Consider the following 24,867-nt stretch of genomic DNA (forward strand, 5'->3'; position numbering starts at 1 on the left):
GCCAGAAATGCCGGCACCTGGCGGTGTCAGCTCTCAACAAGCCACAGACGAGCCCCACACTGTCTCTGCTTCTCCTTGGCACCTTCCTTTCTTGGGCCTGCTTTTTGTCAACTGAAAGACACCGTGTGACACTGAGAAGAGCAGTGAATCGCCAGTCAGAAGGTCAGCCACGGGCTGGGGTGGGTGGGAACAGCGTGGGCTCGAGAGGAATTCAGACCAGGGCTCTGGTCCCCACGCCGTCACTTACCAGCACGTGATCCTGGGAAGATTCTCAAGCCCCGTGGCCTCAGGTTCCTCACCCGTGAAGCGAATGGGTGTGATGAGCCCTGTCTCGGGCTGCAGGGATGTGTGTGAGCTACGTAGAGCAGCTCACAGGGCCTGGCGTCTGTTGGAACTTCGATGATTGGCAGGTATTTCTCATATTGTTCGGCCTCAGACCCTTCCCCTCTCTCCTCTGGCATTTGGTTGGGCGGTTTCTTGTCCCGGTCGTGTCAGAGAATATGCAGCTCAATAGGATGTGGAAAAGCTAATTAGCCAAACAAGATGTTTCATCAATAAAACTAAGGAAATTTTCCCAGTTAGAGGGTGTGTTAAATTCGGGTGCGGAGGGGTGTTCCCAGCGAGATACGACACGAAGCTCCAGGAAATAGAATCAAGGAACAAGGCTTTGCATCCCTCCCAGATGCTCTTCCATCCAAACCGTTCCTTTGCTTCATTTCAGCCCCACCAGACATCGAGTCCTTGATTACAATTGCCAAAGTACAGTCACGATAATGATTAAAGCTAATTAGCACCTTGGGTTCTGGTTCCCCCAAGAACAGGGAAAAGAGGGCCTGTCCACGGACTCTGGGCATCACGTCAAGGGAGTATGACCGCGTTTCTCCAGCTGTTGCATATATAACACCTACTTCTTCACTATGGTCAACTGCAATGCAACAAGAGCCGGGACCCCTTCCTTCCTGCCCGAGTATGAGATTTCTCTCGGGTTCATCCGTGATCCAGAAGGACACCTCACAGTAATGTCGCATTTCAGACTTTCCCCCCAAACCCCAGTCACACCGCCTGCAGGTCTGGCTGCTGCCACCACCCAGCTTCATCACCATCACCTCCCCACAGAAGGAAGCCCCGCTTCCCAAAGCCCCAAACTGCCCTGGCTCGGGGCACTTAACACTCCAGGGCTCGCTCCTGGAGCCCCACCGCCTCGTCCCATGTGGACTTGTTCTGTGGGACTTAGGGGACGTCTCACCACCTTCCTCATGTGACAGCGGCTCCTAGACCATCACTCTACGTGTGAGTGTGTCCTGCTTTTCCTAGCGTTCCCGCTACTAACACAGGGCCTTCCGGAGAGCAGAGGCTCCGTGGAGGTCTGCCGAATAAATAAGCCGGAGAGCAGGGGCCTGCCTTACTCAAATCAGTTTTTTCATACTTTCGTAAATCACCGTGCAAATCCAACTAAACAGAGATAGCTTAGTTTTACAGAATGACAGACAAGCAGGATAAGAAGCAAAAACTCACTACGATTACTTTTATTTTTCTAATTCTTCCCCCATCTACATTACTGCTAAGTACTTTCACATGTCCAGAGCAGTTCTGATTCCAATTCCGTGTTATCTGCTTCAGGGTCACAAAATGAAATGGGAGATTTCCCAGTCTCTTTTACAAAAGAGCAAAACTCTTGTTCTTAAACTGGGTAATTATAAACACATTCTAATCAATGTCATTCACAAAGTTAGACACTGAAGCTTGTTTAGTCTTCCATTAAACGGAATAACATTTAAAAAACTCCTAAAGAAAACACAGATGATATTCCATGTCATCTTACACAAGAGGAACCCAAAGATGCTACACACCATGTTCCCCCCACTCGCAGGGGCCCTCACTACTTGGAAACTCGACCGCTCTCTCTTCAAACTCAGAGTGAAGGACCAGCCTCACTTGCTACCAGTGAACTTGGGCCTGGAAGGAGCCTGGCTGCTGCTCTGGCTCAGGCTCCCTCTTCCTCGTCGCTCACACCCCCTGCACACAGGGATGGGAAGGACCTGGGATCCAAGCTACTGACCCTGAGCAGATGCTCCAGGACCTGCCACTTGCTGGTCTCCGCGTAGGCCCGGGCACCCCACAGGAACTCGTAGCGGGCAGGGTCGCTGTGGGGCACCTGCCGGTACTCCAGGTAGCCCTCCTGCACCCACACTTTGGTGAGCAGCTCCCTGGGCTCCCCATAGATGCAGGACTCCCTCCCGGCACACACCCCCATGTTGCCGAGCACTCCCCACACCTCCTCCTCAGGGGCGCGGTCACCGAACAGGGTGATCACGCCCAGGACCGGCACCAGGAGGCCGGCCTTGGGCGTGCGCTGCCCGGCCCTCAGCACTGCATCCCAGGTGAGGCCCAGGGTGGGGACCAGGACGTAGGTGCGCTCGCGGGGGTCCACCTCCTTCACGGCCACGCCAAACGCCAGCTGCAGGCACTCGCAAACGAGGCGGAGGACCACGGGGAAGTGGTCCCGATGCTCCCGGAGGACCGTACTCAGCATCTCCGCCTCGGAGGTCGGCTCCCCGGTACGAAACTTGAGGAGCAGGAACCCCACCAGGTCAGCCATCAGCGCAACAAGTGCCTCACGGGACAAGGGCTCGGCATAGGCGGAGAAGGAGGGGGCGCCAGGGGAGGCGGAGGACGAGGGGGATGCGGCCTCCTCCCCCGCAGCCCCCAGCAGCGGCGCCTCCACCGGACCCTGGGCCGGGACTGGGGCCTCAAGGTCGGCCTCAGGCTGGCGGAGCTCACTCATCTCGACCGGGGGCCTGATCACTGGGGTCGGGCCGCCCACGGGAGTGTGGGCAGGGGACCTCGTACCTGGGGTAGAGAGGGGGTGTGAGCGGCCTCGGCGGAGAAAGGCACCCTGGGCAGCCCTGGCAAAGGCCACTTACAGGTCTCGTCTTAAGGGCTGCCCTCGGGCCTCACAGGGGCGCTCCTCCCGGGTGGCCTGTCCCCTGCCAACCTGAAGAAGGAAGTGAGGGGGCTCCTCAGGGTGCAGCCAGCACGGCCCCAGGTTCTGGGGCTGACAGGGCGGTGGGGTGACTTGGGTGTTGTGGGGTCCCCTCTGTTCTGGGAGGGGGAGCCCCTGGGTACACACTCAGGGCACGCACCTCCCCTTGGCTCCTGGCGCTGCCTGGGCCTCCTCTGCTCTGTGCCCTGAGGACACGGTCCTCAGACCTGGGCCTTCGCCTCCCGGTTCCTGGAGCCCCTGTAAGAGGAATGGAGGGCGCACCTCTTGTGTACACTGTGGCACAGCTCTGGGCCTCGGTGCTGGTAGGAGGATTGGGCCGGACTCTGTGAGGTCCCCCCAGTTCTGAGTTCTGGGGTGGGTGGTCCCCTCGGGGCTCGCTCGTCGTGCTCACTGTTCCCCTTAAGGGCCTGGACCCTCCCCTTTGCAGGCCGGAGGGGAAACTCAGAACAGGACCCCGAATCTGAACAGAAAGCAGTGAGGGGGCCCCACAGGTGGCCGCACCTGCCCAGGGCCTCCCGAGGGTCCTAGGATGGGGAGATGCTGGGTCCTCACCTCCTCCTCACATCCTGCCTGGCCTCCCAGCGCTGACCACAGGGGCAGGTTTCTGTTGAGGCCCCTGTTCCAGGGCTGGGGGTCTGCTCAGTCCTCCCTCGGGGTCCTGGGAGTCCACCCTCTGTGGACCTGAAGGCTCACCCCTCACACCAAACACCTGACCTCCTGAGGACCCCGACCCAGAGGTCAGGAAACATCTCATCTGCTGACCATGCTCTGGCGCCTCCAAGGCCCCCGCGGAAGGGCAAAGGATCCCTCCCTGTGTTGGGGTCTAACGTCCTCAGTCCTTCCTTCCTCGCGTGCAGGCTGGACTCTGGGCAGGACCTGGGATTGTCCCGTCTGCCAGTGTGAGTCCCTGCTCCTTATACCAGGTCTCCAGTCTCTCCGAGACCCTGACGTCAGGACGTCAGGACAGGCCTACCGTGCTCATCCCGCCCCGGGGCCTTAGTCCACCAGGGACCTGACATTTTACCCTCTGCCCTCATGCGACCCCACCCCTTATCCCAGGTCCCCAGCTTCTCTGAGACCCGGAAGTCAGGAAGTGCTGATGTGCTCATCCCGTCCTATGACCTCAAGGGGCCAACTCTGTTCTGGGGTCCACGTTTTCCTCAGTCCTCCCTCAGGGCCCTCACCTTGACTCCACGCAGGACCTGGGATTCTAGCCATAGCACACCTGAGAGCGGACGCTTATACCTGTTCCGAAGCCTCTCTGAGACCCGGATACATATGTGAGGACTCGCTGCCAAGTGCTCATTCCGCCCCAGGGCCTCCCAGGGCTGAAGGCAGGGAAGGGTATAAGGGTGAGGGTCTGACAGAGACTGTGGAGCGGGTATAAGGGGCGGGGTCTCAGGCGGGCACAGGAGAGAATCCAGGTCCTGCGTGGAGCCAAGGTGAGAGCCCTAAGGGAGGACTGAGGGGAGCCTGAACCCCAGAACACAGTTGGCCCTGGGAGGCCATAGGGCGGGATGAACAAGTGTGGCACTTCCAGACATCCGGGTTTTAGAGACGCTGGGGAGGGCGTATAAGGGTCGGGGTGTCTGGTGGGCACGGAAGAGAATCCCACTTCTTGCGTTGAGTCAAGGTGAGCGCCCTGAGGGAGGACTGAGGGGAGCTTGGACCCCAGAACAGAGTTGGCCCTGGGAGGCCATAGGGCGGGATGAGCACGTGCAGCACTTCCTGACATCCGGGTCTCAGAGACGCTGCGGAGGGGGAGCACGGGGCGGAGTCTCAGGCTGGGGAGGCAGTATAAGGGTCGGGGTGTCTCGTGGGCACGGGAGAGAATCCCAGGTCCTTCGTTGAGACAAGGTGAGTGCCCTGAGGGAGGACTGAGGGGAGCCTGGACCCCAGAACAGAGTTGGCCCTGGGAGGCCATAGGGCAGAATGAGCACGTGCAGCACTTCCTGACATCCGGGTCTCAGAGACGCTGGGGAGGGGAGTACGGGGCGGGGTCTCAGAGAGGCTAGGGAGGGGGTATAAGGGTCGGGGTGTCTGGTGGGCACGGGAGAGAATCCCAGGTCCTCCGTGGAGTCAAGGTGAGGGCCCTGAGGGAGGACTGAGGGGAGCCTGGACCCCAGAACAGAGTTGGCCCTGGGAGGCCATAGGGCAGAATGAGCACGTGCAGCACTTCCTGACATCCAGGTCTCACAGACGCTGGGGAGGGGAGTATGGGGCGGGGTCTCAGAGAGGCTGGGGAGGCGATATAAGGGTCGGGGTGTCTGGTGGGCACAGGAGAGAATCCCAGGTCCTGCTGTGAGTTAAGGTGAGCGCAGTGAGGGTGGACTGAGGGGAGCCTGGATCCCAGAACAGAGTTGGCCCTTAGAGACCATAGGGCGGGATGAACAAGTGCAGCACGTTCAGACATCCGGGTTTCAGAGACGCTGGGGAACGGGTATAAGGGGCGGGCTGTCTGGTGGGCACGGGAGAGAATCCTAGGCCCTGCGTGGAGTCAAGGAGACGGGCCTGAGGGAGGACTGAGGGGAGCCTGGACCCCAGAACAGAGTTGGCCCTGGGAGGCCATAGGGCTGTATGAGCACGTGCACTTCCTGACATCCGGGTCTCAGAGACGCTGGGGAGGGGAGTATGGGGTGGGGTCTCAGAGGCTAGGGAGGGGGTATAAGGGTCGGGGTGTCTGGTGGGCACGGGAGAGAATCCCAGGTCCTCCGTGGAGTCAAGGTGAGGGCCCTGAGGGAGGACTGAGGGGAACCTGGACCCCAGAACACAGTTGGCCCTGGGAGGCCATAGGGCGGGATGAGCACGTGCAGCACTTCCTGACATCCGGGTCTCAGAGACGCTGTGGAGGAGGAGCACGGGGCGGAATCTCAGGCTGGGGAGGCAGTATAAGGGTCGGGGTGTCTCGTGGGCACGGGAGAGAATCCCAGGTCCTCCGTGGAGTCAAGGTGAGGGCCCTGAGGGAGGACTGAGGGGAGCCTGGACCCCAGAACAGAGTTGGCCCTGGGAGGCCATAGGGCAGAATGAGCACGTGCAGCACTTCCTGACATCCGGGTCTCAGAGACGCTGAGGAGGGGGAGTACAGGGCGGGGTCTCAGGCTGGGGAGGCAGTGTAAGGGTCGGGGTGTCTGGTGGGCATGGGAGAGAATCCCAGGTCCTGCATGGTGTCAAGGTGAGGGCCCTGAGGGAGGAGTGAGGGGAGCCTGGACCCCAGAACAGAGTTGGACCTGGGAGGCCAAAGGGCGGGATGAGCACTTGCAGCACTTCCTGACATCCGGGTCTCAGAGACGCTGGGGAGGGGAGTACGGGGCGGGGTCTCAGAGAGGCTAGGGAGGGGGTATAAGGGTCGGGGTGTCTGGTGGGCACGGGAGAGAATCCCAGGTCCTCCGTGGAGTCAAGGTGAGGGCCCTGAGGGAGGACTGAGGGGAGCCTGGACCCCAGAACAGAGTTGGCCCTGGGAGGCCATAGGGCAGAATGAGCACGTGCAGCACTTCCTGACATCCAGGTCTCACAGACGCTGGGGAGGGGAGTATGGGGCGGGGTCTCAGAGAGGCTGGGGAGGCGATATAAGGGTCGGGGTGTCTGGTGGGCACAGGAGAGAATCCCAGGTCCTGCTGTGAGTTAAGGTGAGCGCAGTGAGGGTGGACTGAGGGGAGCCTGGATCCCAGAACAGAGTTGGCCCTTAGAGACCATAGGGCGGGATGAACAAGTGCAGCACGTTCAGACATCCGGGTTTCAGAGACGCTGGGGAACGGGTATAAGGGGCGGGCTGTCTGGTGGGCACGGGAGAGAATCCTAGGCCCTGCGTGGAGTCAAGGAGACGGGCCTGAGGGAGGACTGAGGGGAGCCTGGACCCCAGAACAGAGTTGGCCCTGGGAGGCCATAGGGCTGTATGAGCACGTGCACTTCCTGACATCCGGGTCTCAGAGACGCTGGGGAGGGGAGTATGGGGTGGGGTCTCAGAGGCTAGGGAGGGGGTATAAGGGTCGGGGTGTCTGGTGGGCACGGGAGAGAATCCCAGGTCCTCCGTGGAGTCAAGGTGAGGGCCCTGAGGGAGGACTGAGGGGAACCTGGACCCCAGAACACAGTTGGCCCTGGGAGGCCATAGGGCGGGATGAGCACGTGCAGCACTTCCTGACATCCGGGTCTCAGAGACGCTGTGGAGGAGGAGCACGGGGCGGAATCTCAGGCTGGGGAGGCAGTATAAGGGTCGGGGTGTCTCGTGGGCACGGGAGAGAATCCCAGGTCCTCCGTGGAGTCAAGGTGAGGGCCCTGAGGGAGGACTGAGGGGAGCCTGGACCCCAGAACAGAGTTGGCCCTGGGAGGCCATAGGGCAGAATGAGCACGTGCAGCACTTCCTGACATCCGGGTCTCAGAGACGCTGAGGAGGGGGAGTACAGGGCGGGGTCTCAGGCTGGGGAGGCAGTGTAAGGGTCGGGGTGTCTGGTGGGCATGGGAGAGAATCCCAGGTCCTGCATGGTGTCAAGGTGAGGGCCCTGAGGGAGGAGTGAGGGGAGCCTGGACCCCAGAACAGAGTTGGACCTGGGAGGCCAAAGGGCGGGATGAGCACGTGCAGCACTTCCTGACATCCGGGTCTCAGAGACGCTGGGGAGGGGAGCACAGGGCGGGGTCTCAGAGAGGCTAGGGAGGGGGAATAAGGGTCGGGGTGTCTGGTGGGCACGGGAGAGAATCCCAGGTCCTCCGTGGAGTCAAGGTGAGGGCCCTGAGGGAGGACTGAGGGGAGCCTGGACCCCAGAACAGAGTTGGCCCTGGGAGGCCATAGGGCGGGATGAGCACGTGCAGCACTTCCTGACATCCGGGTCTCAGAGACGCTGGGGAGGGGAGTACGGGGCGGGGTCTCAGAGAGGCTGGGGAGGCGGTATAAGGGTCGGGGTGTCTGGTGGGCACGGGAGAGAATCCCAGGTCCTCCGTGGAGTCAAGGTGAGGGCCCTGAGGGAGGACTGAGGGGAGCCTGGGCCCCAGAACAGAGTTGGCCCTGGGAGGCCATAGGGCTGTATGAGCACGTGCAGCACTTCCTGACATCCGGGTCTCAGAGACGCTGGGGAGGGGAGTACGGGGCGGGGTCTCAGACAGGCTGGGAAGGGGGTATAAGGGTCGGGCTGTCTGGTGGGCACGGGAGAGAATCCTAGGCCCTGCGTGGAGTCAAGGAGACGGGCCTGAGGGAGGACTGAGGGGAGCCTGGACCCCAGAACAGAGTTGGCCCTGGGAGGCCATAGGGCTGCATGAGCACGTGCAGCACTTCCTGACATCCGGGTCTCAGAGACGCTGGGGAGGGGAGTACGGGGCGGGGTCTCAGAGAGGCTAGGGAGGGGGAATAAGGGTCGGGGTGTCTGGTGGGCACGGGAGAGAATCCCAGGTCCTCCGTGGAGTCAAGGTGAGGGCCCTGAGGGAGGACTGAGGGGAGCCTGGACCCCAGAACAGAGTTGGCCCTGGGAGGCCATAGGGCAGAATGAGCACGTGCAGCACTTCCTGACATCCGGGTCTCAGAGACGCTGGGGAGAGGAGTACGGGGCGGAGTCTCAGAGAGGCTGGGAAGGGGGTATAAGGGGCGGGATCCTAGGCGGGCACAGGAGAGAATCCCAGGTCTTATGTAGAGTCAGGGTGAGAGCACTGAGTGTGGACTGAGGGGAGCCTGGATCCCAGGACCCAGTTGGCCCTTCCAGCCATAGGGCGGGATGAACAGGTGCAGCACTTCCTAACATCCGGGTCTCAGACACCCTGGAGAGGGGGAGCACGGGGCGGGGTCTCAGAGAGGCTGCAGAGGGGGTATAAGGGGCGGGGTGTCTGGTGGGCACAGAAGAGAATCCCAGGTCCTGTGTGGAGTCAAGGTGAGGGCCCTGAGGGAGCACTGAGGGCAGCCTGCAACCCAGAACTGAGTTGGCCCTGGGAGGCCGCCACGTGCAGCACTTCCTGACATCCGGGTCTCAGAGAAGCTGGGGACCTGGGATAAGGGACGGGGTCTCATGAGCACAGAGGGTAAAATGTCAGGTCCCTGGTGGACTAAGGTTAGGGCCCTTAGGCAGGACTGAGGGGACCCTGAGGGAGGACAAAAGGGACCCACCAGATCACCGCCCTTGCAGGTGGCCGTGGGAGGCCCCGGGGTGGGATGAGCACGGTAGGCCTGTCCTGACGTCCTGACGTCAGGGTCTCGGAGAGACTGGAGACCTGGTATAAGGAGCAGGGACTCACACTGGCAGACGGGACAATCCCAGGTCCTGCCCAGAGTCCAGCCTGCACGCGAGGAAGGAAGGACTGAGGACGTTAGACCCCGACACAGGGAGGGATCCTTTGCCCTTCCGCGGGGGCCTTGGAGGCGCCAGAGCGCGGTCAGCAGATGAGATGTTTCCTGACCTCTGGGTCGGGGTCCTCAGGAGGTCAGGTGTTTGGTGTGAGGGGTGAGCCTTCAGGTCCAGAGGGTGGACTCCCAGGACCCCGAGGGAGGACTGAGCAGACCCCCAGCCCTGGAACAGGGGCCTCAACAGAAACCTGCCCCTGTGGTCAGCGCTGGGAGGCCAGGCAGGATGTGAGGAGGAGGTGAGGACCCAGCATCTCCCCATCCTAGGACCCTCGGGAGGCCCTGGGCAGGTGCGGCCACCTGTGGGGCCCCCTCACTGCTTTCTGTTCAGATTCGGGGTCCTGTTCTGAGTTTCCCCTCCGGCCTGCAAAGGGGAGGGTCCAGGCCCTTAAGGGGAACAGTGAGCACGACGAGCGAGCCCCGAGGGGACCACCCACCCCAGAACTCAGAACTGGGGGGACCTCACAGAGTCCGGCCCAATCCTCCTACCAGCACCGAGGCCCAGAGCTGTGCCACAGTGTACACAAGAGGTGCGCCCTCCATTCCTCTTACAGGGGCTCCAGGAACCGGGAGGCGAAGGCCCAGGTCTGAGGACCGTGTCCTCAGGGCACAGAGCAGAGGAGGCCCAGGCAGCGCCAGGAGCCAAGGGGAGGTGCGTGCCCTGAGTGTGTACCCAGGGGCTCCCCCTCCCAGAACAGAGGGGACCCCACAACACCCAAGTCACCCCACCGCCCTGTCAGCCCCAGAACCTGGGGCCGTGCTGGCTGCACCCTGAGGAGCCCCCTCACTTCCTTCTTCAGGTTGGCAGGGGACAGGCCACCCGGGAGGAGCGCCCCTGTGAGGCCCGAGGGCAGCCCTTAAGACGAGACCTGTAAGTGGCCTTTGCCAGGGCTGCCCAGGGTGCCTTTCTCCGCCGAGGCCGCTCACACCCCCTCTCTACCCCAGGTACGAGGTCCCCTGCCCACACTCCCGTGGGCGGCCCGACCCCAGTGATCAGGCCCCCGGTCGAGATGAGTGAGCTCCGCCAGCCTGAGGCCGACCTTGAGGCCCCAGTCCCGGCCCAGGGTCCGGTGGAGGCGCCGCTGCTGGGGGCTGCGGGGGAGGAGGCCGCATCCCCCTCGTCCTCCGCCTCCCCTGGCGCCCCCTCCTTCTCCGCCTATGCCGAGCCCTTGTCCCGTGAGGCACTTGTTGCGCTGATGGCTGACCTGGTGGGGTTCCTGCTCCTCAAGTTTCGTACCGGGGAGCCGACCTCCGAGGCGGAGATGCTGAGTACGGTCCTCCGGGAGCATCGGGACCACTTCCCCGTGGTCCTCCGCCTCGTTTGCGAGTGCCTGCAGCTGCTGTTTGGCGTGGACGTGAAGGTGGTGGACCCCCGCGAGCGCACCTACGTCCTGGTCCCCACCCTGGGCCTCACCTGGGATGCAGTGCTGAGCGACTGGCAGTGCACGCCCGAGGCCAGCCTCCCTTTGCTGGTCCTGACCATGGTCACCCTGTTCGGTGACCGCGTCCCTGAGGAGGAAGTGTGGGGAGTGCTCGGCAACATGGGGGTGTGTGCTGGGAGGGAGCTGCTCACCGAAGTGTGGGTGCAGACGGGTTACCTGAAGTACCGGCAGGTGCCCCACAGCGACCCTGCCCGCTACGAGTTCCTGTGGGGTGCCCGGGCCTACGCGGAGGCCAGCAAGTGGCAGGTCCTGCAGTATCTGCTCAGGATCAATAGCATGGCTCCCAGGTTCTTCCCATCCGTGTCTGCAGGGAGTGTGAACGATGAGGAAGAGGGAGCCTGAGCCAGAGCAGCAGCCAGTCCCACGTCCAGCAGCTTCTCCCGTGGGGCAGGAAGAGGGGCTGCTCCTTCACTCTGAGTTTGAAGAGGGAGCGGTCAGCCTTCTAAGCAGTGAGAGCCGGGCGAGTTGGGGGAAGCCCGTGTGCAGCATTTTGGGTTCCTGTTGTGTATGTTGACATGGACTTCCATGTCTGTTTCCTTTAGGAATTTTTCAAATGTTGGTTCTTTGAATAGAAGACTAAACAAGCTTCAGTGTCTAACTTTGTGTATGACGTTAATCCCACAGGTATTTGCACTAATTCAGTTCAAGAACAAGAGTTTTGCTGTTTTGTAAGAGAGGTTGGGAAATCTCCCAGTTCGTTTTGTGACCGTGTACAAGATAACAGGGAATTGGAATCAGAACTGCTCTGGAAATGTGGAAGTACTTAGCAGTGATATAGATGGGGGAAGAAATAGAAAAAAGCCATTGTTGTTCCAATTCTTGCTTCCCTGTCTTGTCTGTCATTCTGTAAATAAAACGAACTATCTCTGTTGAGTTGGATTTGCACGGGTATTTTAAGAAAGTAGGAGAAGGTTCATCTGCATCAATAAGCCCCCTGCCCACTGGCTTGTTTATTCCGCAGACCTCCACGGAGCCTCTGCTCTCCGGAAGGGCCTGTGTTAGTAGCGGGAACGCTAGGAAAAGCAGGACACACCCACACCTAGAGTGATGGTCTAGGAGCCACTGTCACATGAGGAAGGTGGTGAGACGTCCCCTAAGTCCCACAGAATAAGACAACATGGGACGAGGCGGTGGGGCTCCAGGAGCGAGCCCTGGAGTGTTAAGTGCCCCGAGCCAGGGCACTTTGGGCCTTTGGGAAGTGGGGGTTCCTTCTGTGGGAGGTGATGGTGATGAAGCTGGGTGGTGGCAGCAGCCAGACATGCAGAGGGTGTGTCTTGGGTTGCAGGGGAAAGTCTGAAATGGGACATTGCTGTGAGATGTCCTTCTGGGTCGTGGATAAAGCCGAGAGAAATCTCGCCCTGGGGCAGGAAGGAAGGGGTGCTGGCTCTTGTTGCATTGCAGTGGGCCACAGTGAAGAGGTAGGTGTTTCATAGCCGCCACCTGCAAGGATTTCCAGAGAAATGAGGGTCTTGCTCTTTGAAGCCCTGCTCGGTATTCCCGGGGCTGGCCCTCCTCTCCCTGCCCTGGGAGAGCCAATTACCAACTGTATGGAAACGACCATTTTAGTCACCTGGAGTTTACGTTGGCCACTTGTGAGCAAGGTCTAGATCTCAGTGGGATGAAATGAATGAAAATAGGGGGTTTGAAAGAAGAGAGGCTGCCGAAGTGGAAAGGAGTCGCCGTGTGACTGGAATCCTGGGAGCTTTGCGTGAGCTGCACCCAACTGGGGAAATCACCACCCTTCCCTCCATGCCGACAGACACACACACACACACACACACACACACACACACACACACACACACACACACATCCAAATTGAATAATATATCCTCCAGGAGTAAAACACACAGAACAGCAATTTTGACTGGTTTTCTATTCCGTTTCCTATGGAGCTGCAAATTCTCTGAGATGTCATGAAAAGAAAGCAATTTCCAGAGGGGAGAAGGACAGAGTCTGGGATCAGAATAATACTAGAAATAAGTCCTAGCCACTAAGAAGCAACGTCTGCCAGTGTCCCTGCGTTCAGGCAGGTGCAGAAAAATGGCGGCATCAGAGACCCACAGGTTTGGGCTGTGACCTGGCATCGAAAGGAAGGGGCAACTCCTGGGCCTAATGGGATTGGGAGGTCACTGCAGTGGGAGGTGCAGACGGCGCCGGGGGCTAAAGAGGCAGCCCTCCCTGCTGAGCGCCATACGACAACGTGAACATTACGTGGGATTCTGGATTTGAAGCACCTGCCATATAGCAGGTGGGCACTTGGAAAAGGTGGAGAATTTCAGGGCCAATGTAACCTGCTCAGACACTCCTGCCAGAAAAGAAGGGGATTTTGTCATCACAAATGGTAAGCGCTGCTTTTGTTGAGCCTCTACTAGGCAGTGTGGCATTGGAGAGCCGTCAGGTGCTCGTCCCCATCTTGTCTTCCTCTCCTCCCCGCACAAGTGGGGACACAGCACTGCCAGAGTCCTCTTCACTTGGGAGGGGTCATGTGATGACCCTTTGCCACTGAATTCTGAGCAGAAGCATTTTTGTCACGGCCATCTGTATCGAAGGCACACCGCGGTCGGGGGTTAGTCCTCAAGCCATGACAACACAGACACAGACCACTGTGTTTCCTCCCCCAGGGTCTTAAGTCCTGCACCTTTGACCCTTAGATGTGAGATGCCAGACTCTGTGCCTTTAAGGCCCTGGGCAGGGTTGGAGGTGTTCCAGAGAGAGGCTGCCCCACAGGGAGCTGGCGGAGGGCATTTCCCTCAAGCAACCCGCACCCTTAGGTCCCTGAGCTGCACCCATCCGTCCCCGCGGGGCTGTGCTGAGTCTCTGTCAGGAGGGCAGCCGCCAGCTGCCGAACGGCCCCGTTGGGGTCGGGGGCGTCCCCGTGGGGCCCAGCCCCGAGTCCCCCTCAGGGGTGACCCTGCTGCCCACAGCGCCCACTCTCTCCAGAACCTGGCCTCGGTCTGCACAGCCTGGCTTTTGCCCTGCCTGTCCCCCGTCTAGGAGCTGCTCAGGCCCCGGTCCTGATGACCTCGTGCATGTATGTTTATCTGAAAGTCCCAGAGAAGCATCCCCCCCCACGACCAATATCATGGTTCGGGTGGAGCTGGCAGGACGTGATGTAGGCACTCGGCGAGTCTCCTCGTGGTTGGTAAGTGATAATCATTGCCGCGTGGATGTGGGGCGAATCTCTGTGCTTCCGACTTACTTTGAAATCATTCCCTACGTAATGCCCAAATGTTTGAGTACGCTGATGGCCTTCTGAATGTGACCGTGAGGTTCTGGTTTTTGAGCCTGAGTGCGAGAGGCACAGGCGTGTCCTGTCAGCCACCCGCAGAGCCGGCTAGGACTCTGGTGTCCCCGATCAGGGTGTTTGAGCAGAGGGACAGGCTGTAGCAGATGGCAGGGGTGGTCCCCAGGACGCTCCCCCAGGCCCCAGCCACCTGCAGACCCGCATGAGGGTTTGGAAAGGAGCCAGGCAGGAGAGGGCTTTGGGGTCCCGGTGATGCAGGCTGTGAAGAGAGTCAGCCGCCCCAGAGAGGTGGAAGGAACAGCACCCACCAGATCCCATCTGACCTGCCCTGGGCTGGCCGGGGGAGGCAGGTGGGAGCAGATGCCGCTGCCGGTGAGCTGCAGCCCTGGACCCCAGCAGGAAATGGGTGCTCTTGGGACAACGGGTGCTCCAGGAGCAGAACCTCGTGGGGCACTACCGGGGGAAAGCAGGGATTCCTAGTGCCCGTTCGTGCAGTGAACTGACTGATGGGGGGCAGTGCTAGCCCAGGGACGGCCGTGGCAGGCAGCGCAGCAGCGGCCGGGACACGCCGAGAGCGCCCCAGGGACATTCAGGGAGGCACTTTTCAGGGGGGCAGCAGCACTCTCCCCAGTAGACTCTGGACGAGCACACACCACCCTGGCACACAGCCAGTCCTGACCAGGGCGGGGCAGGGCACACGGGAGCTGCTGCGCATCAGCGGGAAGCTCTGACGTTCTCTGCGTGCGCTGAGCCTGCCCCCTGAGGGGCTGGTGTGAGTTGTCTCAGCCGTGGCCCTGTTTCCCGAGAAGCCCCCATTCCCCAGCCCCAGCTAAAGTCTGCTCTGAGCTCCAGCCTCCTTGGCAAAGGGCTGACCTCCCGCCTGGCTCTCGCCTACCCTCCTCTGTGGCAAATATCGCCGGCTGCTGCTTTAGGGGCCTTTGTGAGCAAGTGCGGGGCCCGGGCCTGTGCCTGTCCGTGGTCCCTGAGCTGGGGCTGGGCACAGGGATAGGGCTGGGTTGGTGGCGGGATGCAGGGTGTGAAGCCAAGTGACATTCACAAGACAGCAGCAGGGTGTAAAGCCACGTGTGAGCAAGCATCCAGGAGGAGGTGCGTCCGCAGGGCCCTGAAGGGCACAGACACTCACGCCCCGTGGGGATGCGGAGAGCCCTCCAGCCCGGCGGTCCCCGTGCTTTGAATGCAGGCTTGCCGCCTGCCTGACAGCCAGTGTGCCCGGGGAAGTGAGCCTGCAGGAGAACGTGGGGCCACCACGCCGCTGGGACAGAAGGGAGCAGAGTGGGCAGTGGAAGGAGAGAGCAGGGCCCAAGCCTGAGCATAGGAGCCGCCTTCAGAGGGCCGTGCCTCGGACCCCCACGTCCGGGACCCTTCTCCATCCTCACGCCCTCAGTGCTAGATCCCACCTCTCCTCCAGGGTCTCCTCTTCATTTCAGGGGAGGTGGGGTCTTGACAGGGTTTAGGAGAGTCCCCTTGGGCAGGGTCCGGCGTCAGGCTCTCGGTGTCCTCATCTGTAGGATGGAGAGTGTAACAGTACAACTTCTGAGCCTTGATATGAGATTGTGTTCGGTTCCTGGGGCCGCCCAACAAGGTACCACAAATTGAAGTCACCAGTGGGGTTGCAACTTCTCTCCCTTTTCTGAAGGCTCAAGTGAAAAACATCACGGTGCTGGCAGGGCCATGCTTCCTCTGATGGCTCTGGAGGAGGGTTTTTCTTCTTTCTTCCATCTTGTGATGTTCCCAAGTGTTCCGTGGTTTATGGCTGGATTACTCCAGTCTCTGTCTTCATTTTCACATGGCTGTCTCCCCTCTGGTCATGCCTACGGCCAATTTGCCCTCTTCTTTTAAGGATACCTGTCATATGGGATTAGGCCCAGTCTAATGACCTCCTTTTTTGTTTTGTTTTGTTTTTAACATCTTTATTGGAGTATAATTGCTTTACAGTGGTGTGTTAGTTTCTGCTGTATGACAAAGTGAATCAGCTATACGTATACATATATCCCCATATCCCCGCCCTCTTGCTTCTCCCTCCCACCCTCCCGAGCCACCCCTCTAGGTTCTCACAAAGCACCGAGCTGATCTCCCTGTGCTATGCAGCTGCTTCCCGCTAGCTATCTGTTTTACATTTGGTAGTGTATATATGTCCATGCCACTCTCTCACTTCATTCCAGCTTATGCTTCCCTCTCCCTGTGTCCTCACGTCCATTCTCTACGTCTGCATCTTTATTCCTGTCCTGCCCTCTAGGTTCTTCAGAACCATTTTTTTTTATTCTATATATATGTGTTAGCGTAAGGTATTTGTTTTTCTCTTTCTGACTTACTTCACTCTGTTTGACAGTCTCTAGATCCATCCACGTCTCAACAAATGACACAGTTTCGTTTCCTTTTATGGCTGAGTAATATTCCATTGTATATATGTGCCACATCTTTATCCATTCATCTGTTGATGGACACTTAGGTTGCTTCCATGTCCTGGCTATTGTAAATAGAGCTGCAATGAACATTGCGGTACATGACTCTTTCTGAATTATGGTTTTCTCAGGGTATATGCCCAGTAGTGGGATTGTTGTAATGACCTCATCTTAACTCGACTACATCTGCAAAGGCCCTATTTCCCAATAAGTTCCCCTCGCAGGTACTGGGGATGAGGGTTTCAGCATATCTTTTGGGGGGCATAATTTAGCCCCTAGGAAATATGACACGAGGTGTCACCTGCATATGAAATGCCTGAACTAGTGTAGGTGCTCAATGCCAAGGGGTTATTATTACTGTGTATCCAAGATCTACCTTCCCCCACATTTTAATATTCCGGAATCTGTGTATGTCTTATTATCTACTTGTACATTGCTTGACGGATTTTTTCTTTTTCCGTTTAAAATATGTTATGAAATGTATGATCTATCTCACATCTGTGCAAACATGGTATAACTTGTTCAAGAAACCTCAGCCCTGTCCATGCCCTGCGAGAATATGGTGCGGCTGCCCACAGATCTTGCCTGCAGCTTCTGGAATCTTAGGAAGCGGAGATCATGATTCCGGCAGAGGTGGTGGACCCAGAGTGAGGCCTGGGAGGAGGGGCAACTGCTTGGTAGCGGGGCTCTTGGGTGTGTCGGGCTCCCGAATTCATTTCCTGGACACTTGCTGAGCACCTATGGCATACCGCGCTGCAGGGGTGCAGGCAGTAGCAGGAAGCCCAAGGGCCTCCTGAGCTGAGCCCGCAGGACACAGAGGCCCGGGAAAGCCCCCTCCTGCTGACTGCAGGGAGGCCGGGGCAGGATGGGGTGCAGTCCATGGGGCTGGAGCAAACATTTTAGGAGGTGGCAGGATCCCAGTGTAGACCGGAGACTGTGACAAAGCAATGTAGCTGTCTCACTGAGATGTCGCTTCGCAGAGGCCCAGAGCCTCCCTCTCCACCTGGGAAGCCTTCCTGGAGCCCATGGCGGCAAGAGAGGTCCAGGGTGGAAGCACAGGGACATCCTGGTGGCTCTAGACTCCCAGACAGACACCGCCTGCCCATCGGCCTGCCAACAGGAAGTGGCCCGTGTTCCCTTCCTCCTGGGAAGCTTGCTCCAGGAGAGGCGCTCATCCACCCGCTCCCAGGCCCCAGTGACAAGACGGCCAGTGGGGCCTTGAGACGCCCCTGTCTCCCTCTTGTCTCGGCAGCTGCAGTTTGCAAGTCCCGAGGGAAGCCTCCCCAGTGAGGGGTGGCCCCTTCTGGGCTCTGGAGGAAGATGGGGGCAGCTGCAATCCAAGCAGAACCAAAGATCCTACTGCCTCAGTCCCTTCCACTGCACCCCAGCCCCTCCCCCAGCTCCTCGGGCCCCCAGACACAGCCCCTGTGTTCTGCCACACCCCCTGCCAGGCTCCAACCACCTGCCAGGGAGCTTTCAGTACCAGAAAGACGGCACACTTAGCAAGTGAAGCTAAAGTAGCCAGAAACAAGGGCCCTCTACGGAAGCTCTGGGGGGAGGCACCTTGTAAGTGGAGTCTTGGGAACTCCAGGGACTCCAGGGATTTTCTCATTGGTGGCATTAAGGGTGTAGCCTTTCAGGAGCTCAGAGTGGAGACTTTCAGGTACAGAGAGGGTCAGCCTGTAGCCACAGGCTCCCGGCTGAAGAAGCTGTCAAGCTGGTCCCCCAGGAACCCTGGGGTAGGCCCCCCGGCATGGCCAGGGATTGGCTCCCAGCTGTCCCTCCCTCCAGTGGAGCGGCGGTGAAGCTGGTCTAAGTCCTCTAATTCCATGCCCCCTCCACTCTGCTGCTGCAGTGGCCTGGGGGCGGAGCCCTGGCAGCGCGGAGCCCTGGGCCCCAGCCACTTCCTCCCCTGACCCAGTTCCTCCATGACCAGACTGTCTGAAGGCAGCAGAATTCTCTCCTTTCAGGGCCCTGCTCTTCAGAAGCCCACCCTCCACCCCATCACATTGGAGTCAATATGAATGTTGAATTGGACGAGCCACCAACTGCTTTCTGGCTTATCTGGGGCTCATGCCTTTTCAATCCAGAGCCATTTCATGCCTTTGTATGAAGATTGTTGGGAATCTCTAAGTAAGGTGGCCCTGAAATTTGGTGGCCAGTCCGGGTTAGCTAGAGATGATGAGGGTGTCATCCTATGCATGGCTCAGGGTCTTTCCTCAATGTTCAGGTCCCTCATGGGTCTGTCCACACAGGCCAGGGAAGCTTTGGGCCACTGCCCAGGGTGGTACATTGAGCAAGTGGTCTGAGGTGGGCAGCAGATGGGCAGCGGGGTCTTTTGTACTTGTTGGAGAGAGGACAAGAGGGAAGCCTGGATGTTCTGATTCTTATTTCCATGGGAGCACCAGGAGAGGACATGGCTGGGCCGCCAGTAAAGCTGAGGCAGTCTAGGTTCATCCACTTCTCGAAGGTTGAGGATGGGAAGCCTTGGGTCGTCCAATTCTTCCCATATGTCCTCGTGGACAGGCCTCTATGCTCCCTTGGCAATTTGGCTTGTCAGAGCAAAACAATACATTGACAGTTGGCCTGGTCATCTCAGGTTGAGGGGGTACTGCGGGCTTGCAGAGCAGTGGGTCAGCTCTGGGACCCCCTGGGACCTCACCAAAGTAGTGCCTGCCCTTGAGGCTCCGGACCCTGAGCAGCCCGCCTGGTCTCTGTCTGTGAAGCTCTTGAAAGGGCAACAGTGTCTGTTATTCAAGTGTCTGAACTGACAAACAATCTCACTCTTAATGCCTATTTGGGGTGAGGCCACCAGTAATTAAGGTGGTGCTGGCCAATCTGGTCACTGGCAAGTACCTCTTTTTTGCAGAGTATGGGCTGCAGGTTCGGCAGGACGCCAAGTCCTACATCCTTAGTAGCTGGGCAGCTCAGGGCACATTATACAAGCTTCTCTATGCCTCAGCTTTCTCTTCTGTATTTGTATGTTCATTGGGAACCTCCTCAGGGGTACACACCAGACTCCACTTGGAGGATGGGCAGGGGAGCTAGACCAAAACTCTGGGACAGGGTTCTGGTGCTTCAGCAGCTAACAAATTTGATTCAGGTTATTCATCCTTAGAAACAGCTCATATAATAATACCCACTCCCCGGTGGGTTTGGGAAACCTAATTACTACTTGTGAAATGTTTGCAGGTTCACAGAAGAAAGGTGATACCATCATGGCAAAGTATGACTACCATAATCGTGATCTTCTCAAGCTGCCCCCAGGGCTAAGTCCTATAAAATTGCCGTTTGTGAAATTCTGCTATTGTTACAAAGTGCAGCTATTATCCATAATGATACAGAGTAATGTCTAAGGTATTGCTGTGCTCATGGAAAACTCTTAAATCAGGCGAAGTGAAGAAGGTACTCCAGGCCACCTGCCGTGAGCTTGTCCTGCTCTCTAATTCCAAAAGTAAACAGAATCCTTGAGGAGGTAGGCCCCTGAAGAAGCACCAGATAGCAACAGCATTCTCTGAGCACCTAGCGTGCACCAGGCAGTGTGTTATGCACGCTAGCTCATTGAATCTTCCCAACAAGTTTAGGAAGTAGACTTTATCATCTCCATTTTGCAGAGGAGAAAAAATGAGGCTCAAAGATGTTGACTTGCCCACAGAAAACGAACCTGGCAGTTATAAATAGCATGGCTTAGAGTGGAGAAAGAGCTGGGCCGGGTGGGAGGTGACCAGAGAGTCTGGGCAGGAGGCAAAGAGTCTCTGAACTAGGTTAGCAAAGCGAGGATGGCTTCCACATTTCCAGTTTGGGCACCCCTACCCTCACCCCCGCCAACCCAGTGAACAGGTCCGCTGCCAACGGAGAGAGGCAACCGAGGAGGGGAAGGCGGTAGGGAGGGCAGATGACTGGTGCAGGGTAGCCTGAGCTTGGGACTGCCAGCATATCTCCACGCGCTGGCCTGGGCCTTGGGAGGGAAGTTGGGACGCAGTCACTGACAGATTTGACAGGTGAAGGCCTGGGAGGAGATGGCCAAAATGCAACGTGTCACCCGGGGCCACTAGCCCCAAGGCTCAGTTCTCGCTGGAGAACCTCCAGAAGGCAGCGCGGGCCAAGGTGACAGGTGTCCGTGAAGACCTCCTCGCGGGACTCGCCGGCGACGCGCTCGCTCCCCGCAGGCCTGCGCCGAGTCAGCGATCCCGCTCGGCTCTCCGCGCCCTACCCCGACTTCCCGGTCCCTCCAGCCTCCGTCGCCCCCGCCGTCTCCTCCTCCGGGCGCGGAGCCGAGGGCCGGGGCCTCCGCGCACTGTGAGCCGGGAAAGCGGCATCGCGCGCCGCTCGCGGCACTGCTCGGGCCTGCCGGGCGGGGCTCGGGGCGCATGCGCGGCGGCCTACGGAAGCCCGGAAGGAGGGGTGGGAGGTGCGGCTCAGGTTTCTCAGGGCGGCGGCGGCGGCGGCGGCGTCGGCAACTGGGACGCGGCTCGCGCTGGCACCATGAACCCGCTGTAACGTGCAGGCTGCGCGGCGCGGGGGGCGGGGGGAGGAGGAGGAGGACGGCGCGGTGAAGTTCTCCGCCATGAACCTGAGGGGCCTCTTCCAGGACTTCAACCCGAGGTGAGGCGTCGCCCGCACGGCTCGGGGAGGCACGGCGTCCGGGATGCTGTGGCGGGCGGCGGGGCCTGCCCGAGCCTCCCCGGAAAACCGATCGGCCTCGGCGCCGGCCCGCTGCCTCCTCCCGCGCCCGCTGCCTTCAGCCCCCGGCCCGCCGCCCCATCTAGAACCTCCCGGCCGCGGTCCCCGCCCCGCGGGAACCCCGCGCCTCTCCGCTTGCCCTCCCTCCCTCGTCGCTGTCCCAACTTCCCTCTCTCAGCTCCATCTTCTGGCACCCGCTGCCTGCCATGCGTTCCCCGCGCCAGGGCCGGTTCACTTGACTCGACACCCCTACCCACCACCCCAGCTGTTTCCTACAGTTCCTCCAAGCCCTTGAGGTTTCCCTTGGACGTATGCCCATCCCTCGCTTGTTTGCTTCTTTGTGGAACTGATGTCTGAAACACTGTTGAATCCTTGGAGTCCGTGTCAGGGTATGGCAGGACCTTACATAACGCTTTTGGGGGGTAAACCTGACAATTTTCCGTACACCTTTTCTCATCAGTCTTGACTGTAAGTTTATTTGCAGGAAGCAGATATTGCTGTCCTGTTTCCCAGATGGGGACTAGCCAGTGGACTGGAGGGAAGGAACACTGGCTAAGGAATCGAGCGTCTGTCCTTGGACTTGACCAAGTGTTCTGTAACTCTCTTACCTCCACAGGCTGTGAACTCCCTAAAGCAGAGACCGTCTCCTGCTCAAATCTCTATTCCCCGCAGCTCCCACTGTGCCTGACACATAGTAGGCACTTATCAAATGTTTGTGGAACTAAACTGAACCTAAAGACCTGGATTGGAGAGCAGGCCGTATGTAACTGGGGGATCCTCTGCTCATCTGAAAAATAAGGAGTTGGCCTAGCTGATCTTCGAAGTCCACTGCTCTGTGAAGGGAGTGCCTAGCTCCCTTATTTGGTGGTGGAAGGCACGCACTCAATAAACCTTTCCTATGCCAGGTCCCATGCCGTCTGCTTCAGCTGCTGAGAGGGCCCAGCGTGAGGGTGGAGAAGGGCAGGCCAATAGATGATTGACAGCACAGTGCAGTGTTGTGCTGTGGGAGCCCAGTGGAGACCACCTTCCAGGCTGCTTGTGGGGCGTGTCTTGGGAGAGAGAGAGGATGAGTGTGTGTGTGTGTGTGTGTGTGTGTGTTGGGAGTGCAGCCTCCTTAGGGACGCTGACATTTTAAGGTTCGAGCCATTGTGACTTACTGGGTGCTCTTATTGCTCTTTGAGCACTACCGAGTTCATGTTCTGTTTAGTCTGGAGGGCCAGTGTCCCCATCACAGTGCAGTCATTATCACTGTTGGCCTTTAAGGCGCTCTGCATAGAGGAGCTTGTTGAGAGCAGGTAACTGAGAACTGACTGCAGCGCCTTCCTCTGCTGTTCCTAGGGGTTAGGATTGGTCTCCAGGGTAGCAGGGCTGGTGCCGGAGTTGGATAGGCCTTGTGTATCTACATTGTTTGACGATGGTGATAAGAAAGATAAGTAAAAGCTGAATTGTTTTGTGTCCTTGGGCCACTCACTTATCTGTCTGTTTTATAGGCAGAATGAGTATAATCTCTCAGCAGGATAGAGAGGCCAAATTAATGATTGATTGCAAAGCGCTTTACAAGTAGAAAGTTCCAGGACAACTTTGCAAGGTGACAGATCATTCGGAAGCCACAAAGAGCACTTGCTGAAACAAAATAGTGCTGCCCGGATAGCATCCTTAACCGTTTTTTCCTGTAGTAGCTTCTTTCTGCCCCCCCGCCGCCCCGCCCCCGGAAATTGGCACAGGAAAATGACAATTAAATACCAGGTATCTAAACAGGTTTATAGTCAACATCAACGTACTTATCAACCCTTTAATTCTATTGGGATTGAGATGCACATCTCCCTGAAAAGTTTGAAGATCTTTTATAGGATGCCATTTTCGTTTTCATTTTCCTGATGCCGTGTTGAGTCAGTGGGAGAGAGCCGTGTTTCCTCACAGTGGGGACTCGTGAGACGGTGGCCAGCTGATGTCGGCAGGTGCCAGTTCTCAGCTGGTGGTGTGTCATGTCTTGTGGGCACACCTCGTTTTCGACATTGTTCTTTAGTTTTTGCTCCATGCTGAGGAGGACCTTCCAGACAGCTCGAAGAGCAAACCGAGGGCTGGAGACAGGAGGAAACCTTGTGCCAGGGCCTCAAACCCTGATGCTGCTTCCTCGCTCCCCGCCTGGAATTCAGAGCCAGTTCAACACCTCCCTCCTAGCCCAGCACCTTAGCACATACTGTTCTCTTTGCCAGGAGTGTTTCCCTCTCTCTCCTCTCCTCCTTACCTTGTTAGCTTCTGTTTCTCCTTGAGATCTCAGCTCACTTGTTGCTTGCCGAGGGCAGCTTTTCTGACTTCCCCGCCCAGCGCACTGCGCCCTGTTTGTACAGTCTGCGTAGTGTGCTGTGTTCCTCCATCTTACACTCATCTGTACCCTTGTTTGACTAATGCCTGTCTCCCCTATGAAACTCTAAGCTCCATGGGGGCAGGGCCATGACTCTGCGTGTTATGGTACCCTGCATATCTGGAGTAGTACCTGGCTCAAAAAGTATTTGTGGGATGGATGGATGAATGAATGAATGAACGAACGACTCACTCTCCAGAGTCACTGCCTTCCTCGTGGTCTGCGGCCTGGTTCTCTTTCCTCTCACCTTCTTCCCTCCTTCAGGATGCAGCCATTCCATTGGCGAGCTGGGAACACCACGACACTAAGCAGACCACGGCTGCCTTGACTCTGTGGCTTGTGTATGTCTCCGGAATAGTCACTGTCACGGTTTGGTGGGCCCCAAGGCATGGGCCATGGCTCCAGATCTCCTTTCCAACCTTTTGATCTTGGGAGTCTGAATCCGCTGCTGTATTGCCAAGGCTCTGGAAAACTACACTGACAGAGAATGATTCACAGCTGTCAACACTCAGATGCCTATTTCCATCTGGCTCAGAACTGGTTGATCATGAGCTTCTTTTTAGTTACATAGGTTAAGGCTTGCTGAAACAGACACCCCGGACCCACCAAGTCCTTCCCTGAATGCCCAAGGCTTCCTAACAGCTAGGGAGCCCTACCTATTGAATAGGCAAACTCCTAGAAGTATACGGAATTGACAAACTTGGATTGTGAGGTGTTCCTGGGAGCTAGAGATCTGGGAGTAGGTGGCATTAAGCCGGCACCCTGTCCGCACCACGGAGCCTTGGGAGTCTCTGCTACCTTGTGCAGTTGCTGGCTCAGAGAAGGCCCTTCAGCCCTGGTAGCCAGGCAGTGCTCGAAGGCTGTGAGAACTCTGCTAGAACTTCTGAGTCAGCCGCAGTGAGCTCCAGATGGAGTGTGGTGCATCCCGCAGGTGTCCTGGACGGGGACAAAGGCTGAGGAGCGCTGCTCTGAGCATTCCGTCGTGTGGGGATGGGGTCCTGAGGTCAGTAGCATTTAGAAGCTTCCATATGCTGCAACATCTAAAGCCATTCTGGAGTCTGTGTGAGTGATCTTGTCTCTTATTTGAAGTCTGGAAACATGAATGTGATTGCGGGTAATTAACAACAGGCAGCTACCTGACCTTTAAGAGGCGTTTGTAAAGTATATGTAAAGCATTACTTCATCACACATCTCCCTGGTTCCTACTGTGTGCCAGAGATGTGCCGGGTGCCCAATGTACAGGAGTGAATGGGACGTGGTCCCTGCCCGCTCGAGCCCGGCGGACGAAGCAGAAATGGAAACATTAAAATTCAACACGGGACAAGGCGTTCCAGGCACAAGAACCAAAGAACCAAATGCTGCGGGAACACAAGGGGCAGAGCCACTA

The 24,867-nt window shown here is 58.1% G+C and overlaps 3 protein-coding genes across 3 annotated transcripts in view; 2 read left to right on the forward strand and 1 right to left on the reverse strand.

The window, feature by feature from the left end:
* Positions 1–1,779: 1,779 nt before the first annotated feature.
* On the reverse strand, positions 1,780–2,888 carry LOC125962879 (melanoma-associated antigen 8-like). The gene has a single exon (XM_049704421.1). The coding sequence runs from the start codon at positions 2,783–2,785 to the stop codon at positions 1,985–1,987; it is 801 nt and encodes a 266-aa protein (XP_049560378.1). The 5' UTR covers positions 2,786–2,888; the 3' UTR covers positions 1,780–1,984.
* A 7,442-nt stretch (positions 2,889–10,330) lies between these two features.
* On the forward strand, positions 10,331–11,104 carry LOC125962958 (melanoma-associated antigen 8-like). Its single transcript, XM_049704543.1, has one exon. It carries the CDS (start codon positions 10,331–10,333, stop codon positions 11,102–11,104), a length of 774 nt encoding a protein of 257 aa, XP_049560500.1.
* A 9,739-nt stretch (positions 11,105–20,843) lies between these two features.
* TMEM185A (transmembrane protein 185A) overlaps positions 20,844–24,867 on the forward strand; it is a 31,274-nt gene continuing 27,250 nt past the window's right edge. Inside the window, exon 1 of the mRNA XM_004286689.4 lies at positions 20,844–21,037. Within this exon, the coding sequence (XP_004286737.1) occupies positions 21,000–21,037 (38 nt within the window). The 5' untranslated portion in view covers positions 20,844–20,999. The remainder of the gene's footprint in view (positions 21,038–24,867) is intronic.

This window comes from Orcinus orca, chromosome X (genome assembly GCF_937001465.1).
Source record: "Orcinus orca chromosome X, mOrcOrc1.1, whole genome shotgun sequence".
Lineage (NCBI taxonomy): Eukaryota > Metazoa > Chordata > Mammalia > Artiodactyla > Delphinidae > Orcinus > Orcinus orca.

What these genes read in the sequence shown, in the direction of transcription:
- LOC125962879 (XM_049704421.1), bottom strand. Translation starts at nt 2,785, where the DNA reads ATGAGTGAGCTCCGCCAGCCTGAGGCCGACCTTGAGGCCCCAGTCCCG.
- LOC125962958 (XM_049704543.1), top strand. Translation starts at nt 10,331, where the DNA reads ATGAGTGAGCTCCGCCAGCCTGAGGCCGACCTTGAGGCCCCAGTCCCG.